Source organism: Oncorhynchus tshawytscha, linkage group LG02 (genome assembly GCF_018296145.1).
Source record: "Oncorhynchus tshawytscha isolate Ot180627B linkage group LG02, Otsh_v2.0, whole genome shotgun sequence".
NCBI lineage: Eukaryota > Metazoa > Chordata > Actinopteri > Salmoniformes > Salmonidae > Oncorhynchus > Oncorhynchus tshawytscha.
Window position 1 is genome coordinate 74,322,438 of NC_056430.1, and position 13,314 is coordinate 74,335,751.

Consider the following 13,314-nt stretch of genomic DNA (forward strand, 5'->3'; position numbering starts at 1 on the left):
CTGGCTTAAGCAGGGGGACACGTCTGGCACTGCAGGATTTCAGTCCCTGGCGGCGTAGTGTGTTACTGATGGTAGGCTTTGTTACTTTGGTCCCAGCTCTCTGCAGGTCATTCACTAGGTCCCACAGTTGATTTCTTCAAATCAAGCTGCTTACCTATTGCAGAGTCAGTCTTCCCAGCCTGGTGCAGGTCTACAATTTTGTTTCTCGTGTCTTTTGACAGCTCTTTGGTCTTGGCCATAGTGGAGTTTGGGGTGTGACTGTTTGAGGTTGTTTTTATACTGTTAAGTTCAAACAGGTGCCATTAATACAGGTAACGAGTGGAGGACGGAGGAGCCTCTTAAACCTCTTGGAACTACCGCTCCCGGGAGAATTGTCATCAACTGACACTAATTAGCATAACGCAACAGACAAAAAATATTACTAGAAAATATTCATATTCATGAAATCACAAGTGAAATATATTGAAACACAGCTTAGCCTTTTGTTAATCACCCTGTCATCTCCGATTTTGAAATTATGCTTTACAGCCAAAGCAAGACAAGCATTTGTGTAAGTTTATCGCTAGCCTAGCATAGCATTATGCCTAGCTAGCAGCAGGCAGCTTGGTCACGAAAATCAGAAAAGCAATCAAATTAAATCGTTTACCTTTGATGAGCTTCGGATGTTTTCACTCACGAGACTCCCAGTTAAATAGCAAATGTTCCTTTTTTCCATAAAGATTATTTTTGTAGCCGAAATAGCTCCGTTTGTTCTTCACGTTTGGCTGAGAAATCGACCGGAAATTGCGGTCACGACAACACCGAAAAATATTCCAAATTAGATCCATAATATCGACAGAAACATGGCAAACGTTTTTTAGAATCAAGCCTCAAGGTGTTTTTCAAATATCTATTCGATAATATATCAACCGGGTCAGTTGGCTTCTTAGTAGGAGCGAAACAATGGACGCATTTGTCTATTACGCACAAATCACTCTGAGAGTCACCAGGTGACCACTTACGCAATGTCGCTCACGCTCATTTTTCAAAATAAAAGCCTGAAACTATGTCTTGTGACAATAGATACATTAGGGAAGCCATAGAAAAAGGAATCTGGTTGATATCCCTTTCACTGCTCAATAGGGACGCAGAGGTTTCTAAATAAGAGTCACTTCCTGATTGGATTTTTCTCAGGCTTTCGCCTGCAATATCAGTTCTGTTATACTCAGACAATATTTTTACAGTTTTGGAAACTGTAGTGTGTTTTCTATCCTAAGCTGTCAATTATACACATATTCTATTATCTGGTCCTGAAAAATAGCCCATTTACTTTGGGAATGTTTTTTTTAAAAATGAAAATAGTGCCCCCTAGTTTCAAGAGAGCCAGAAATCTTGCTTGTTTGTAGGTGACCAAATACTTATTTTCCACCATGATTTGCAAATAAATTCATTAAAAATCCTACAATGTGATTTTCTGGATTTTTCTCTCTCATTTTGTCTGTCATAGTTGAAGTGTACCTATGATGAAAATTACAGGCCTCTCTCATCCTTTTAAGTGGGAGAACTTGCACAATTGGTGGCTGACTAAATACTTTTTTTGCCCCACTGTACCTTCTGGAGTGTGTGCTGCTATGGTGACCAGTGAGCTGAGAGAAGGCTGGGCTTAACCTAGCAGAGACTTGTAGATGACCTGGAGCCAGTGGTTGTGGCGACAAGTATGAAGTGTACAGTGTACAGGTCGCAGTGGTGGGTGGTGTATGGGGCTTTGGTGACAAAACAGATGACACTGTGATAGACTACTCAACAAATTGGATGCAGAGTGTTGGAGGCTATTTTGTAAATGACATCGCCAAAGTCGAGGATTGGTAGGATGGTCAGTTTTACAAGGGTATGTTTGGCAGCATGAGTGATGGATGCTTTGTTGTGAAATAGGAAGCCAATTCTAGATTTCATTTTGGATTGGAGATGTTTAATATGAGTCTGGAAGGAGAGTTTACAGTCTAACCAGACGCCTAGGTATTTGCAGTTGTCCACATATTCTAAGTCAGAACCATCCAAAGTAGTGATGCTGGGCGGGCGGGCAGCGGTTGAAGAGCATGCATTTAGTGTTACTTGCATTTAAGAGCAGTTGGAGGACACGGGGAAAAAAAGTTATGGCATTGAAGCTCATCTGGAGGTTAGTTGGCAGTGTCCAAAGAAGGGCCAGAGGCATACAGAATGGTGTCCGTCTGCGTAGAGGCGGATCAAAGAATCACCAGCAGCAAGAGCGACATCATTGATGAATACAGTTTGGGGTGTGAGAGAAGAGAGTCGACCCGAGAACTGAACCCTGTGGAACCCCCCATTGAGACTGCCAGAGGTCCGGACAACAGGCCCTCCGATTTGACATACTGAACTCTGTCAGAGAAGTAGTTGGTGAACCAGGTGAGGCAATCATTTGAGAAACCAAGGCTGTTGAGTCTGCCAATAAGAATGTTGTGATTGACAGAGCCTTGGCCAGGTCAATGAATAGGGCTGCACAGTAATGTCTCTTATCGATGGCGGTGATATGGTTTAGGACCTTGAGCGTGGCTGGGGTGCACCCATGACCAGCTCTGAAACCAGATTGCATAGCAGAGAAGGTACGGTGGGATTCGAAATGGTCGGTAATCTGTATGTTAACTTGGCTTTGAAGACCTTAGAAAGGCAGGGTAGAATAGATATAGGTCTGTAGCAGTTTGGGTCTAGAGTGTCTCCCCCTTTGAAAAAGGGGATGACCATGGCAGCTTTCCAATCTATGGGAATCTCAGACGATACGAAAGAGAGGTTGAACAGGCTAGTGATGGGGGTTGCAACAATTTCAGCAGATAATTGCAGAAAGAGAGGGTCCAGACTGTCCAGCCCGGCTGATTTGTAGGGGTCCAGATTTCGCAGCTCTTTCAGAACATCAGCTATCTGGATTTGGGTGGAGAAGTGGGGGAGGTTTGGGCGAGTTTCTGTGGGGAGCGCAGGGCTATTGACTGGGGTAGGGGTAGCCAGGTGGAAAGCATGGCAAGCCGTAGAGAAATGCTTATTGAAATTCTCAATTATAGTGGATTTATCAGTGGTAACAGTGTTTCCTAGCCTCAGTGCAGTGGGCAGCTGGGAGGAGGTGCTCTTATTCACCATGGACTTTACAGTGTGTCCCAGAACTTTTTAAAGTTTGTGCTACAGAATGCAAATTTCTGCTTGAAAAAGCTAGCCTTGGCTATCCTAATTGCCTGTGTATATATTTGTTCCTAACTTCCCTGAAAACTTGCACATCACAGGGGCTGTTCGATGCTAACGCAGAACGCCACAGGATATTTTTGTGCTGGTCAAGGGCAGTCAGGTCTGGAGAGAACCATGGGCTATATCTGTTCCTGGTTCTAATTTTTTTTTATGATGCATGCTTATTTAAGATGGTGAGGAAGGCACTTTTCAAGAATAACCAGGAATCCTCTACAGATGGGATGAGGTCAATATCCTTCCTGGATACCCGGGCCAGGTCGATTAGAAAGGCCTGCTCGCTGAAGTGTTTAAGGGAGCGTTTGACAGTGATGCGGGGTGGTAGTTTGACCGCAGACCCATTACGGACGCGCAGGCAATGAGGCAGTGATCGCTGAGATCTTGGTTGAAAACAGCAGAGGTGTATTTGGAGAGCAAGTTGGTTCGGATGATATCTATGTGCCCGTGTTTACGGATTTGTGTTGTACCTGGTGGGTTCATTGATAATGTGTGTGAGATTGAGGGCATCAAGCTTAGATTGTAGGATGGCCGGTGTGTTAAGCATATCCCAGTTCAGGTCACCTAGCAGCACGAACTCTGAAGATAGATGGGGGGCAAACAATTCACATGTGATGTCCAGGGCACAGCTGGGGGCAGAGGGTGGTCTATAGCAAGCGGCAACAGTGAGAGACGTGTTTCTGGAAAGATTGATTTTTAGAAGTAGAAGTTTGAATTGTTAGGGTACAGACCTGAAAAGTAAGACAAAACTCGGCAGGCTTTCTGCAGTAGATTGCAACACCGCCTCCTTGGGCAGGTCCATCTTGTCGGAAAATGTTATAGTTGGACATTTCAGGGTTTTGGGTGGACTTCCTAAGCCAGAATTCAGACACGGCTAGGACATCCAGGTTAGCAGAGTGTGCTAAAGCAGTGCATACAACAAACTTCGGGAGGACGATTCTAATGTTAACATGCATGAAGCCAAGGCTTTTACGGTTACAGAAGTCAACAAATGAGAGCACCTGGGGAGTAGGAGTGGAGCTAGGTACTGTAGGGCCTGGATTAACCTCTACAACACCAGAGGACCAGAGGAGTAGGATACGACTAAAGGCTATCAGGACTGGTTGTTTAGTGCGTTCAGAGCAGAGAGTAAAAGGAGCAGGTTTCTGAGTGTGAGAGAATAGATTCAAGGCATAATGTACAGACAGGAGTATGGTAGGATGTGAGGACATTGGAGGTAAACCTAGGCATTGAGTAATGATGAGAGATATTGTCTCAAGAGATGTTTTAACCAGGTGATGTCACCTCATATGTGGGAGGTGGAACTAAATGGAAGGTTAAGGCATATTGAGCAGGGCTAGCAGCTCTACAGTGAAATAAGACAATAATCACTAACCGGGACAGTAATGGACAAGGCATATTGATATTAGTGAGAGGCATGCGTAGCAGGGTGATCAATAGTGGTTGGGCTGGCTGGAGACACGGCGATTCAGACAGCTAGCAGACCGGGGCTAGCAAGCTAGCAGAAGGGCCTTAGAGGGACGCCTCGATGGAGCAAAGTCTGTTTTGGACATCGATAGACCAGTAGTGATGGATTAGTAGGGTTCCGAGTAGCAGAGGGGTCAAAGTCCAATTGGCAAAATAGGTATAGTGGCCCAGGAAATTGGCCGATGTATCTATACAGCAAACAGTCCAATATGCTTTAGACAGCTAGCGGGATGCGGCTGCCGGATGGGCATTCAGGGGTGGTCGCGATGTAGAGGCCAGTGGAGTACCCCCTCGAGCAGATTACGTCGTAGTCCAGTTGTGAAGGATCAGCGGGGTTCTGTGCCCCGTACCGGCAGTAGAAGGGGTCTGGGTATTGTAGCCCAGGAGTGGCTGATGGGCCTCTTTAGCTAGCCGGGAGAAAGGGCCTTGCATGGGCTAGCTCCAGGCTAATTGGTGCTTGCTTCGGGACCGACGTTAGCCAGTACTCAGATAGCAGCTAGCTAGCTGCAAAGATCCAGGTGAAAATGTCCAGAGCATGCGGTAGGAATCCGGGGATATGGAGAGAAAATAAGTCTGGTATGCTCTGGTTTGAGTCGCGTTGTACAAACTGGCGAGAGCTTTCCGAGCTAAAGGTTAGCTGATGACCGCTAGCAGTGGTTAGCTGACTACTAGCTGGTAGCTAGTAAGCTGGCTAGCTTCTGTTGGGGGATTTTGGATTCAAGGTGAATAATACTTTAGAAAAAAACAGATCCGCACCACATTGAGTGAGGCGGCGCTGTGTTGCAGAGTGTTTAGAAGTTGAGTTTTTGAAAAAAATATTTTAAAAGATATGCGAAGAAAAATATATATACACGGGACACGACGATTTCAAAAGACGTCTGACTATAGCCGGATATCTGCCGTTTCCAGGTAGAGTGGTCATTTACAGCATTAACAATGTCTACATTACATTGTTAATGCTGATCAATTTGATGTTATTTTAAATGGACAAAACATGTGTTTCTCTTTCACAAACAAGGACATTTCTAAGTGACCCCAAACTTTTGAATGGTAGTGTACATATAAATATGGATGAGCAATGACCGAGCGGCATAGGCACGATGCAATAGATTGTATAATATACAGTATTTACATATGAGATGAGTAATGTAAGATGTGTAAACACTATTAAAGTGGCATTATTAAAGTGACTATTGATCCAGTTATTAAAGTTGTATGTGGGCAGCAGCCTCTCTGTTAATGACGGGCTGTTTAACGGTCTGATGGCCTTGAGATAAACATCTTCTTTCAGTCTCTCGGTCCCAGTCTTGATGCACCTGTACTGACCTCGCCTTCTGGATGGTAGCGGAGTGGCTCGGGTGGTTGATGTCCTTGATGATCTTTTTGGCCTTCATGTGACATGGGGTGCCCCGGAGGGCTGGAAGTTTGCCCCCGGTGATGCGTCGTGCTGACCGCACCACCCTCCGGAGAGCCCTGCGGTTGTGGGTGGTGCAGTTGCCATATCAGGCGGTGATACAGCCCGACAGGATGCTCTCAATTGTGCATCTGTAAAAGTTTGTGAGGGCTTTAGGTTAAATTTCTTCGGCCTCCTGAGGTTGAAGTGGCACTGTTGCGCCTTCACCACACTGTGTGGGTGGACCATTTCAGTTTGTCTGCGATGTGTACGCCAAGGAACTTCAAACTTTCCACCTTCTCCACTGCTGTCCCGTCGATGTGGATAGAGGTGCGCCCTCTGCTGTTTCCTGAAGTCCACGATCACATCCTTTGTTTTGTTGACGTTGAGTGAGAGGTTGTTATCCTGACACCACACTCCCGAGTGCCCTCACCTCCTCCCTCAGGTTGTCTCGTTGTGGTTGGTAATCAAGCCTACTACGGTTGTGTCGTCTGCAAACTTGATGATTGAGATGGAGGCGTGCATGGCCACGCATGTCATGGGTGAACAGGGAGTACATGAGGGGGCTGAGCATGCAACCTTGTGGGGCCCCAGTGTTGAGTATCAGCGAAGTGGAGATGTTTCCTACCTTCACCACTTGGGTGCAGCCCGTCAGGAAGTCCAGGCCCCAATTGCACAGGGCGGCGTTGAGACCCAGGGCCTCAAGCTTAATGATGAGCTTGGAGGGTACTATGGTGTTGAATGCTGAGCTGTAGTCAATGAACAGCATTCTTACATAAGTATTCCTCTTGTCCAGATGGGATAGGGCAGTGTGTAGTGTGATTACATCGTCTGTGGACCTATTGAGGCGGTAGGCAAATTGAAGTGGGTCTAGGGTGACAGGTAAGGTGGAGGTGATATGATCCTTGACTAGTCTCTCAAAGCACTTCATGATGAGAGAAGTGAGTGCTACGGGGCAATGGTAACTGAAGTAAATGACTATTGTCTTCTTGGGTACAGGAACAATGTTGGCCATCTTGAAGCATGTGGGGACAGAAGACTGGGGCAGGGAGAGATTGAATGTGTCCGTAAACACACCAGCCAGCTGGTTCGCACACGCTCTGAGGACGAGGATAGGGATGCCGTCTGGGCATTACGAGTTGGTGGGACATTCACATGCCTTTTTCCCAGTAAAAGGGTTGTATTTCCGAGTTCCCAACATGACCGCAACATATGTGACATGATTCTTAGTTTCCGATTTAGTACCCAGCAGTATCAGAGAGCTATCGCCCAATCAGGATGGATCTGTTCTACACAGTGCCACAGTAACTAGCACCAAAGCTGAGAATTCATGGATGATCCTGTACAAATTATGATTCAACACACACAAAGAAGAGCTATAAAGAGATATCGCTGCTCTCTGACCATCTGGCACATTTAAGACCTGTCTTTCTGTCACAGACAGACATTTCATACATGCCTCTCTATGATTAAGAGTGTAGTTTGTGTGTGTAGTGTAGTTTGTGTGAGTCTCTCAGCCCTGTGACTCACCTTGTTCATGTTGCCCGCCTGCTGGGCGGCGGCGGCAACGTTCAGGGTGGCAGCGCCCACCTGTGGCCCGCCCTGCTGTGTGAGGGTCTCTGCCAGCGAGCTGCCCACTCCTCCTCCTGGTGCCGCCTGCATGGCCTGGTACTGACCCCGGCCTCGTCCACCTCCAGGACCCAGCCCCAGGCCTCCGTTTATCACCTGGCCCGGCTGGTGCTGCCCACCCTGACCTAACATCCCGGCATGGCCCCCCAGAGACTGGTTGAAGTTCTGTCCGGTCCCCGCTTTCGGCGACCCTTGACCCAAGGAGCTCTTCCCGTGTGCTGCACCCAACTGACCCCCAATGCCACTGGGCTGAGTTCCTCCTCCAGCACCCCCGATGAGACCAGAGGCACTACCCACCCGGAGGAGTTCTGACAGCTGCTTGTGCTTGGCCACTGCGTCCGGGACCTTGGAGCCCAGAGGTCCAGGACCCCCAGGGTTGACGTTACCCCCATTGGAGGGCATTCCGCCCCCAGTCATACCCCCCAGGCCAGAGCCTCCGTTGGGGATCAGCTCGTCTGGCAGGTCGTTCTCCAGGTCGTCCCATGATAAGGAGCCTAGATCCACTGTAGAAGAGGAAGAGAGAGGGAGAGAGAAAAACAGGTTAATAATATGGATTGATATCATGAAAATTAATGTGCTGATATTCCTGTCTGTGTAAGTGCCATTGAAGTACAGTTTCAGCCAGCCTATCGCAGACCTGCAAATCCTAAATCATTTTTATGAGAACAACTTCAGCGCAGTGGGGGCACCCCCGGGCCCCGCGACACCACACTGCTCAAATCATAGGCAAATGCACTGTTTTTGTCTAATAATGTGACAGAAGACTGCCGCAGAAGGAATGGTAGGCTATAGACTTAAGGGTACCTGGTAATTGGCTGCACTTCAGGAGCTAACTAGAAATACATTTAAATGCACTGTCAGGGCTCTCACCAGGATTTTCTGACAAGGTGGTGCTGATGTAGGTCTAAGGTTGGGTAGGGTATAGGTCCAGTGCATGTCAGTCAACTTCCCCTTAGGAAGTTGGAGCATTTAGCATTTTTGAAAAACCTGTAACTGCCATTTCCTGAAACTAAGAGTCTTAAATTATATCAAAACACAGAAGTACTGTGTTCGATCCAAATTACATCTACACATCTACATCCCTGACTTAGTCATTCAAGTTAAGACTGATTACTAGGCTACCGTTCATTCAACATGCCTGGTTATTGGCGAACTGACTATTATGACATCTAGTATCACACTACTATGGTTGACACACAGCTACATCAAGAGAACAGATCAACAACTGATTCATTAACATAGGTCTACTAGTCTTTAAGAGTATACCGTAACTTTGTTAAGGATGGACCGGTATTTGCGGAACAGCTCTCTGCCACGTCTGTTTGCATCCAAGCAGCGGCGAAAAACTGAACTACCGCAACACCACACGTTTCCTTTCTCGAACACGCACTCGTGCATACAACCGTTGAGATCACAGCATGTCTGGGAAAGAAAGTGTTCTTGCCTAGTTGTCTAAACACTGTAGCTAACTACGAAAGTGGTTGACAAACAATTTGGGGTAAAATAGCAAACAGTTCGTTCTCCATTTTCCCTAACCTTTTCCCACTCACACAACAGCGGTATCAATGGATGAAGTGGAGAGCTGCCATCCAGCTCGGGAGGAAGATAGAAAACCCTGCGCTGGTTTTTCCTAGTTCAATTGAAGTCATAGAACTGAGCAGATCAGACCCAGCTGCTATTGCATTGGTGTCTATGTGAGAGCCATCCCCTTAAGTAGACAGGAACTGACAATGTTTTCGCAATGGTAAATAGGGATGCACGACATATCAGTGAATATATAGGAATCGGGCGATATTAGCTAAAAATGCCAACATCGGTATCAGCCCAATGTCTTGTTTAACGCCAATGTGCAAAACCGATGTCAAAGCACGGTATGACGTGCATACCTAAACTCAGCAAAAAAAGAAACGTCCTCTCACTGTCAACTGTGTTTTTCAGCAAACTTAACATGTGCTCATATTTGCATGAACATAACAAGATTCAACAACAGACATAAACTGAACAAGTTCCACAGACATGTGACTAACAGAAATTGAATGATGTGTCCCTGAACAGGGGGGGACAAAATCAAAATGAACAGTTAGTATCTGGTGTGGCCACCAGCTGAATTATGTACTGCAATGCATCTCCTCCTCATGGACTGCACCAGATTTGCCAGTTCTTGCTGTGAGATGTTACCCCACTCTTCCCCCAAGGCACCTGCAAGTTCCCAGGCATTTCTGGGGGGGGAATGGCCCTGGCCCTGGCCCTCACCCTCCAATCCGACAGGTCCCAGACGTGCTCAATGGGATTGAGATCCGGGCTCTTCGCTGATCATGGCAGAACACTGACATTGCTGTCTTGCAGGAATTCACGCACAGAGCGAGCAGTATGGCTGGTGGCATTGTCATGCTGGACAACATACATAAATAAATACTACTATGGAACACCATTTGGGTCTTTGCATGTAAAAAAAAGACAGTCAAATAACACTATTTGACACATCAAATAACACAGTTCTACGATAGAATGTTGTGTTCTAAATAGCTTGGTACCTAGCTAGCACCAATACAACCAGCCTGAAAACAATGACCAGTGGAAACTGCAGTCATTTTTATTATTCTTAGCAATTAATCCTTGTGAGTAAGTATTAGCTAGATAGCCACTTGTTCGACTATTAAAATTGAACTTCTGTTCATAAAAAAGGCTAGCCAGCTACTTAACACTGTTGCCAAAAGCTAACGTTATAAGCAGCCAGCTAGCGAGGCTCGACCGGACCGGGTTGTGTGTTGTGAAGCTAGGCACAATAGTGGAATTTGTGGTTTGCCTTCAAAATAAAAGTACCCCTTTGAATGTGATGCAGAAGGTTACAATTGGTGGAATCATGCCATATTTAGACCAGATCGTGTTCAACAAAGATGGAATATGAAGCAATGAAATGAGGTATCAGTCTACTCGGTGACACCCACAGAACACAACTGAAGAGTTTAAGAAAATATTAGTGTCATAGCTCTTATCGCGAGACTGAGAAATCACCTCCCCAGTCAGCCTATTGTGTGTATTGACATTCATATTGCACTGTACACCTAAGGATTAACTAAGTATGGGGAATCAATGAAACGGGGTATCAGTCTACTCAATACCCAAGACATTTTTCCCAACTACTTCCTCAGAGTTATCAGAGTCCAAAACATCCACGCAGTATTGTTTTTCCTCGGGAATAGTGTTCAGTACACATAGGTTGACAATAAATGTGGCCAAATTCACAGTTGTTTCAGAGTCCCGCAATAAGAACTACAACGCTTATGTTCTCTGGGTGTCACTGAGTAGACTGATACCTATGGTTTGTGGATCAATGAAATTGGGGTAAGACTGTACAGCGAAATAAGTATGCCCCCAATGTAATTCTGAAGTATAATAAATCCACTGTGATTTCAGATTGTCAAATTAACAAAAATGTATTTTGTTGATTATATATAACATTCCAACCTCGTTTAGCATTATCTATTCCATTATGACATAATTCTACTATTTGTATTCATTTGCCTCACTATCAATGACATACTTGTATTTTGAAGGCTAACCGCAAAGTACACGGTTGTGGCTAATCCTTCTTGTGGCTAGCTGCACATAGATGGGTCCGACCACCATTAAGCAAATAAGAACTGTCTTATAAATTAGGGTTATTTTAGATGACACCTAGCTATAGTTAGCTAGCTAACTATAGCTACAGAAACAGATGTCATTTTGCTATGTTTTTGGGGAAAAACATTGTTTGCATCCATGAACTGGCTAGCTTATTTTTTTTAATGACCAGCACTGTAGGTGCGCGAGACAACTTTACCAGTATCATAGCACACGTATTGATGAATCGTTGTGACAATATGAAATATGAGTGAGTTTAATCAATGTGTAGTAACTACATTAAAAAAATATATGAACGCGTAAAATTATTATGTGACGGAGTCATATTCAAGACCTAACACGTCAAATAGTGTTATCTTTTTTGACACGCAAAGACACAAAACGGCGTTCCATAGAAATCCTGGTTGAGAATGAAATTGAACAAATGAACAACGAAACAGCACAGCAAGTAAGTGAAAGAAATAGATTTGGATTATGTTTTACTGTAATGGGGACATACGTAAATGCCAACAAAATAACTTCTTGGTCAGTGTGGTGTGTGTGTGTAACCTTTATTTAACTAGGCAAGTTATGAACAAATTCTTATTTACAATGACGGCCTACCCCAGACGATGCTGGGCCAATTGTGCGCCGCCCTATGCGACTCCCAATCACGGCCAGATGTAATACAGCCTGGATTCGAACCAGGGACTGTAGTGACGCCTCTTGCACGGAGTTACAGTGCCTTAGACCGATGCGTCCATGTGTGTTAACTATTTAACTGTACTAGAATGATTAAAAGGCCGCTAAAATTGTAAATATCGGTATCGTTTTTTGGGGGCAAGGAAAATATTGGATATCGGTATCGCCCAAAACGTCATAGCGGTGCATCACTAATGGTAAACGGCCTGAATGAACTATTTTCATTTATCCTCCATCTTTGATAGTACTACAACTACGGGGGGCGGGCCAGAGCAGAGAGCTAAAGAGTTTTGTCCTCGCCCAAGTCCTCTGATTGGCTCAGCTCCAACTTCAGACGGTTGAGTCAAAAACCAATGTGCCAACTAGTCTATTTTTCATACCAGTGCACTTTGACCTCAAATTGCATGCAAGCATGGTATGCAAAACGAGTGCAAGTTGGCAGGTCTGCTGTCGCTCCCAATTCCATCTCCCAGCCCAAATACATTCACCTCACACTTGATTCCATCGCAACGTGCTAATGAGCTAACGCATTAACTCGCTAGCGCTGCTTGGTGAGTCTACTGCTGATCCACACCACACAGTGAAGAAGCAAAAAAACAGGAGGGAGGGATGGAGGATGATATTTAAGAAGAGTGATAAATTAGTGATAAATGAGGAGGGTGTTGGTGCCACCTGACAAACACAGTTAACAGTTAGACAGGTAGTGAAAATACAGCATCACTCAAGGGAGGGGGCAAGCGTATTTGGGTAACACTGTCAGAAAGCGTGTTTTGACAGTTAAACAGCCAGTGAAAATACATAATCACTGCATCACTCAATGTTGGTTCCCCATAGGGAAGGGAGAAGGGGGAGGAGTATTTGGGTAACATCGTCAGGAAGTGTGACTGGGAATTGTGGTGGAGGGAGACAATTGAAGACATGACAGACAAGCCGAATGGTTTAGATTGCTTGGAATGTTGCGGGAGAAGCTCCGACCAATTGCGACCATGCCTGTGTAGATCAAACTTTTATTTTTTTTATTGCCATCTTTGATGAAATGACCCTTTTCATGTAAAAAATAACAGAATACACTGACGATTTAAAGCAAAACCACACTTCCTGAAGAAACCACTGTTTATTCTGCACCAGTGCTAGAGTTTCCTGAAGAGTGTTGCTGGTCAGGTTTCTTAGAAAACCTTTCAGAGCGCCTTCTCTTTTCTCCTGATTTCTAGGAATTTACCCCCATCTTAGTGTAGCCTCAAGGTTTGCGTTAGCTTTCAGAAATCTGCATTGTTAACTCAAAAGAAGCCCAAATATTG

At 45.2% G+C, this 13,314-nt stretch overlaps 1 protein-coding gene across 1 annotated transcript in view; it reads right to left on the minus strand.

Annotated features, from left to right (window-relative positions):
* Window positions 1–13,314, minus strand: part of crebbpa (CREB binding protein a) — a 65,702-nt gene that overhangs the window by 40,011 nt on the left and 12,377 nt on the right. Inside the window, exon 2 of the mRNA XM_042304625.1 lies at window positions 7,613–8,214. Coding sequence (XP_042160559.1) covers window positions 7,613–8,214 — 602 coding nt within the window. The remainder of the gene's footprint in view (window positions 1–7,612; window positions 8,215–13,314) is intronic.